The 5,906-nt window shown below is 33.6% G+C and overlaps 1 protein-coding gene across 1 annotated transcript; it reads left to right on the top strand.

The window, feature by feature from the left end:
* Positions 1 to 363: 363 nt before the first annotated feature.
* LOC115979313 (replication protein A 70 kDa DNA-binding subunit C-like) lies at positions 364 to 4,234 on the top strand. Its single transcript, XM_031101334.1, has 6 exons — positions 364 to 378; positions 3,153 to 3,234; positions 3,319 to 3,430; positions 3,526 to 3,677; positions 3,804 to 3,924; positions 4,057 to 4,234. The coding sequence occupies exons 3-6, from the start codon at positions 3,407 to 3,409 to the stop codon at positions 4,228 to 4,230; spliced, it is 471 nt and encodes a 156-aa protein (XP_030957194.1). The 5' UTR covers positions 364 to 378; positions 3,153 to 3,234; positions 3,319 to 3,406; the 3' UTR covers positions 4,231 to 4,234.
* Positions 4,235 to 5,906: the final 1,672 nt, after the last annotated feature.

The raw sequence follows: 5,906 nt of genomic DNA, 5'->3' as shown, positions 1-5,906 counted from the left end.
GTGTTTGGATGAGCTTGTAAAAATCCTTGAGTGTAAGAAGAATGGTCAAATTGTACTACCTATTTTTTATGAGATAGATTCATCGGTAGTACGTAACCAAAAGGAAAAGTATGGTGAAGCATTGGACAAACATGAACAAAATTTCAACATGAACAAAGTGCGAAGATGGAGGGTAGCTCTAAAAGAAGCTGGCAATACATGCGGTCGGCATTACAAAAAAGAGTATGTATTTAATGACTACTTTGTTATCTCCATTTAATTTTACAGTTTAGCAACAACTCCCAAGAGCTTTATTTTATTTTATTTATTTATTTATTTATTTTTTGAAATTATCAAACTTTTATACTTTGATCATATCTATTGTGAAAGCTTACAAAGGTAACATTTCACTTAGCATGGCATTTCCTTTTTATTATTATTTTTATTAAGGGGGGAGGGGGGGCTAGCATCCTCACAATCGAATTGAAATCTTTTCAACTTGTTTTAGAGGAGGGAGGATTGGTCAGTATAATCTCCAAATATATGAGAGAGGAAAGGATTTTATGTCATCAGTCTTTATGGACAAGAATACCTCAAGGTGGCTGTTGAAAAACAATGAGGATGTGGTTTTAAAGAGGAACCAAAAACAGTTTGTTACGACTAGAGAAGGGGATGCTGACTATAAGAAATCCAATGCTTTTGGGCATTATTTGAACTCAGGGGAGGGCGCTGAAGGAGAATGGTGATTATCCTTGAAGGTCAAAGGATAAGTGGATGAAGGGGCTTAGGATTTTGAGTTAACGAAAATTGATAGGACCAGAGCAATCTCTTATTATGAAGTGTAGAGTCATCACCGACTCTAGAGCATTAGGTTGGTGATAAATTTTTAAAATGTTTGCATGTGTCACAATAGGTGAAGAGGAGTTCAAGAAGAATAAGTGTTTCCTTTCTTGACTTTTCTTTTTGCTATTTTTTCTACCTATTCAACTAGTTTGGTAAGTGAATTTAGGATATTGTTTCCTTGCTTGTCTCCTTAGTGTGGTAGTTTTCTATATAAAGCTACAGCTTGTATAAATTCATCCAATAAGTAGAGTAGCAATCCAGTAAGTGTTCTTTTTACAAAGAAAGTGTAGTATTCAACAAGTGTGAGTGAAATAGCAAGAGAGAAATAATGAAGAGTGGTGTGTGTAGCGTGTAAATCTATTTTATTCATAACGCCTTTGTGTATTCTACTTGAGTGTGGTGAGATTTATAACAAAGTATTTTTTTAAGATACTTTTTTTTTGGTTACATTTATTTTGACAAAGCTTCTGCAGCTGCAGATCTCTACATGAAGGAGTTGAATCAATCGAGTAAGGCTGATGAGATTGGGGAAAAATGGCTAGCCCTGTCCAAGACGGCAGGACCTTTGTGGTGGTGCTTGAGAATGAAGGTGTCAAAAAGATTTATCTGCAAATGAAAGATATCTGGTGGTGGTTAGAGAAGGCACAATGAAGCAATTCCTTTGAAAACTCTCATGGATAATGATAAAGGAAAGCATCCCATGAGAGAGGAAATCTCTCAACTTGTGAAGAGAGGTGTTACAGTTTGGGGAAGGGTCCGAAGTTATTAATAGTGAGTATGAACGAAGATGTGAAGAGACATTTTTTGGGACAGACACGGGCAAAGGAAAAAAAAAAAAAAATACTGTATATATATATATATATATATTTTTTTTTTTTGAAGTTCGTGAAATAAGCTGGGGTGTAGTGGGCCAAATGTAACACGCCTTGATATGGACTCAATTTAAGAGTACTAGGGGGTCTACACTGAAGCCATCTCATCAGGCCTGAGAGAGACTTTTTCAAGAAAGTTGATAGTTTGGAGGAGGAGATTCCGGATGTGGTGGAGTGAGTAAGTCAGCACATTTTGAGGTTCAGTTGGTTTCTAGGAGTATCTGTGGATGGCTTTGAGGAGTCTGAGGATTTGATATAGAATCTCAAGGGAAAATGGCAGTAGAGTGAGAACACAAAGATCCAGAGTGCCAAAAGGAGTCAGGGAGCTTCAAAATCTTGGGTGTTGTGGTTGAAGGAAGGGGAAAGGAATACGGAGTTCTTTCGTCAGTTGGCCAATTCTTCTCATTGTCATATAGGTAGTCTTAAAGCGGTTGATCCACTAACAAATGATGAAGCTGTAATTAGGGAGAATATTGAACTGACAGGAGCTATTGAACTGACAGATTTCAGGAAACTTAGTTTGGTGGGTAGTGTTTATAAAATTCTAGCTAATGTCTTAGCCAATCGTCTAAAGGGTGTGTTGGGTAGGATAGTGTCGTATAAGCAAAATGCCCTCATTTAAGGGTGACAGATTCTTGATTTGGTCCTAATAGCCAATGAGTGTTTGGATAGCCGCCTAAAATCTAGTAGACTGAGGGAGTTGTGTAAGCTTGGCGTATGATCATGAAAATTGGGGCTTTATATTGTACTTGCTTCAACGATGTGATTTTGAGAAAAAATAGAGAAAGTGGATAGAATTTTGTATTTTAACTGTTAAATTTTCAGTTTTAAAAAAAGGCGCTCCAGTTGGTTTCTTTGAGTAGTAGGGGTATTCATCCCAGAGACGTGCTTTCCCCATTGCTGTTTGTGATTGTTATGGAGGCCTTAAGTAGGTCGATCACTAAAGCAGTGTAAGGAGGTCATTTAAGTGGTTTTTCTATTGATAATGTCCAAGGGGACTAATGGTTATTTCTCATTTCCATTTTGCAAATGATACTCCTTTTTTGAGATGCAAACTCTATGCATATTTGGTATCTTCGTTGTAGTGTGGTGTGTTTTGAGGCAGTTTCAAGTGTGAATTAATTTGGGTAATTCTGAAATTGTGCCGGTAGGAGAAGTTCCAATTCCAAATATCCTTCTGGATTGAGGGGTTATTAGCGATCATGGATTCTTTGTACTTTAGTAATTTAGTTAGCTGTTTGATGTTTTTTTTTAAATTTATATGAATTTTATTTTTCTATTTCTTGTTCTTTTGTATTTTTTTTGGTGCCTTTTCTGTACACGGCCTGTGAATGAGGATTGCACTTTTATTTAATGAATGAAAATTTTCCTCTAAAAAAACATTTCACTTAGCAATTTAACATATATAGAATGCCTCAAGATCAATAATCCTAATATATACTGTTTAACTTTTTGTAGGTGAGTATCATCTATCATCCACATGTGCAACAAAGCTCTACATCAACCTTGACATTCCAGAGGTTACAAGAGTTCGAGACAAGTGAAAATACTACCATGCTTTTTACTTTAAAAAAAAAAAAAATTATGCAAACTAACCAAAAATAATATAAAATATTATGAATGCATTGCACAACACAATAAAAGGATCACCTAGCGTAGCAGATGGAAAACTTCCCCTACTTGATAGAAAGACAATAGCTGATTTAAAGGACATGGAATGGAACTCAAAGACAAAGGTATCAATTGTTCTTAAACGGCTTAAATTCGCTGTTGTATATGATTATTTAGTAGTTCTATAATAACTTTTTTAAAAAAAACCTTTATATTGCAGGTCATAGTGGTGACATGCCAAGCCAAAATCGTTAATGTCAATAATATATGCAGATGGTATGCATGTCTTAAATGCAAGAAAAAGGTCAAACCTTTCAAAGGAGTTTTATGGTGTGAGCGTTGTGAATTCGAGCCTAAATCTGCAGTATCAAGGTTAACCACAAATGATGTTGAATACCAAATATATAGTAGCAATTCTAAAAATCTACTTTAAAGTTCACACACGCACACACATAATATATACACACACTTCTACTAACAAATTTGCAAATGAAATAGATATAGAATACAAACCAAAGTAGAAGATGAAACCGGGTCAACGACGTTCATTTTGTTTGACAGAGGGGCTGAAAAAATTATATCTAATACTGCAAAAGAACTTGCAGAGATGAAAGAAAAGGTAATTAAAATATACAAATTGTACATTTGTGTTATGAAACCACAACATTAAATATATATATACACACACACAATACATCATATTTTCTCTTCTTATAACCTTATAAAGTTATGACATTTTCAATTTATACAGGATTTGAATGATAATAGCCTACCTTGGGAGATTGGAAACATAGTTGGCAAGAAATGTTTGTTCCAATTGCGTCTTGATAAATATAATTTGAAATATGGAAGAGAGGACTACACGGTTTCAAGAATCTTTGAGCCATATATCTCACACAAACAGAATGCCTCATATGAAGTTTAAATCCAAAAGGTAATTGTTAACTTATTCATTCATATAATAAGTTAATTTTCAGCATATTTATGACATCTCAATTGCCATCAAAATCATCATAAACAATATTAACAACACAATATTTGTATATAATGCGATGCCCTGTCTAACCAAATTCTCAATCATTGCAGGAAAACAAATTTGCATTTGTAGGAAAATTAGAGAATCACAACTCCTTCAACAATCAACTAATTGAAGTATCAGAAACCTCTGTTAAATATGATGCATTGACTGCTGCCAAAATTGTTGAAGATTTACAATCAGATGATAATAATATGCCAATCCAAATACTTCACAAACGCAGCCAAACTACTAAACAGAACGTATCAAAGAAGATAAAGATTTGAAGTGGAAACAAGAACAACTTATTATTAAGATTTTTATGATATAATGTTTATGTTAAGTTGATTGATGCATCATTTTAGAATTGTTATTATATCATGTTTATGTGATTATAGATGACACTAATCTATATATATATATATATATATATATATATGGGTTGGGTTCAAGTTACACTTGGTATAATTTTAAGTAATGTTACACCACCTAATAGCTTATTATTGAATTAATATATTGAAAATCCAACCGTTAAATTATATATTCTATTAACATGTATGTCAATTTTAATATCAATTGTGTTAAGTTTTAGATCCCTATAAACTAGATTATTTAACCTAATTAATTAACTAAGTGAATACTTAGGTTTATTATTCAGATCTAGGTTAATTATTCAGATCTAGGATAAAACAATAAAGTCATATCATGTAAAGTAGCGGAAAATAAAGAACACAATGATATGATCATCTAGGAAAACCAAACCGATAAAAAACTTGGGGAGGATTTAACCTAGTTATCTTCAAGATAAAAAGCAAATTCACTAAAAAGAATTGAAGTTTACAATAAGACTTAGACCACTAACATCCTATTACTACTACACGTTGAACTTACTGCCATGACCCTATGATAGTTCCGAGTCAACAGACTACTTCTTTCCTTGGCCTTTGCAACACAAGCACCCACACTTGTGAATTTGAGACTCCACTCAAAGGTTTATCAACACAAACTCTCTTGTTTGTGACTCCAAAACCACCCTTAAAAGTTTAGATCATCAGTGCCTTTGATAACTAGAGAAGGCAGCAACTTCTACAATACTAGATCTTGAGATTCTTCAAGGAATAACATTGGTAGAAGATATGAGAGAGTTTTTAGGGTACAAAACCCTAGATACAAAGTAGGCACTCTTCTCTCTCTAAAAAGTCTCATTAAAACATGCTTAGGATTTCCTTTGTATACTAAAAGAAGTAGATTTGAAACCCTAATCCTTAATGTGCTTGAACTGCTATTCGGGCCGACTTAAAATTTTGCAGACTCGTATTTCAATCGGTTGAGCCTATTCTTCGATCGATTGAACCGGGCAAATTTTGAATTTTTTTTTTTTTCTGCAGCTTGTATGTTCTTGAATCTTGACTTGTATCACCTTGAGCATTGTCTAATAATACCTATAGACTCTAGGATGTATATCTAAACAAGTTTGTGTTCACGATTTGTCAGTTGTTCTAAACTTTTAAAACCTAACAAATTAGATGTTATTTACCATTTGATTCATAAACTCATCTTTTATGCATTATTTTAAACTACAAAAA

The sequence above is a fragment of the Quercus lobata genome, chromosome 3, assembly GCF_001633185.2.
Source record: "Quercus lobata isolate SW786 chromosome 3, ValleyOak3.0 Primary Assembly, whole genome shotgun sequence".
Taxonomy (NCBI): domain Eukaryota; kingdom Viridiplantae; phylum Streptophyta; class Magnoliopsida; order Fagales; family Fagaceae; genus Quercus; species Quercus lobata.
Note: the sequence above shows the minus strand (reverse complement) of the source record. Positions and strands in the feature narration are given on the sequence as shown.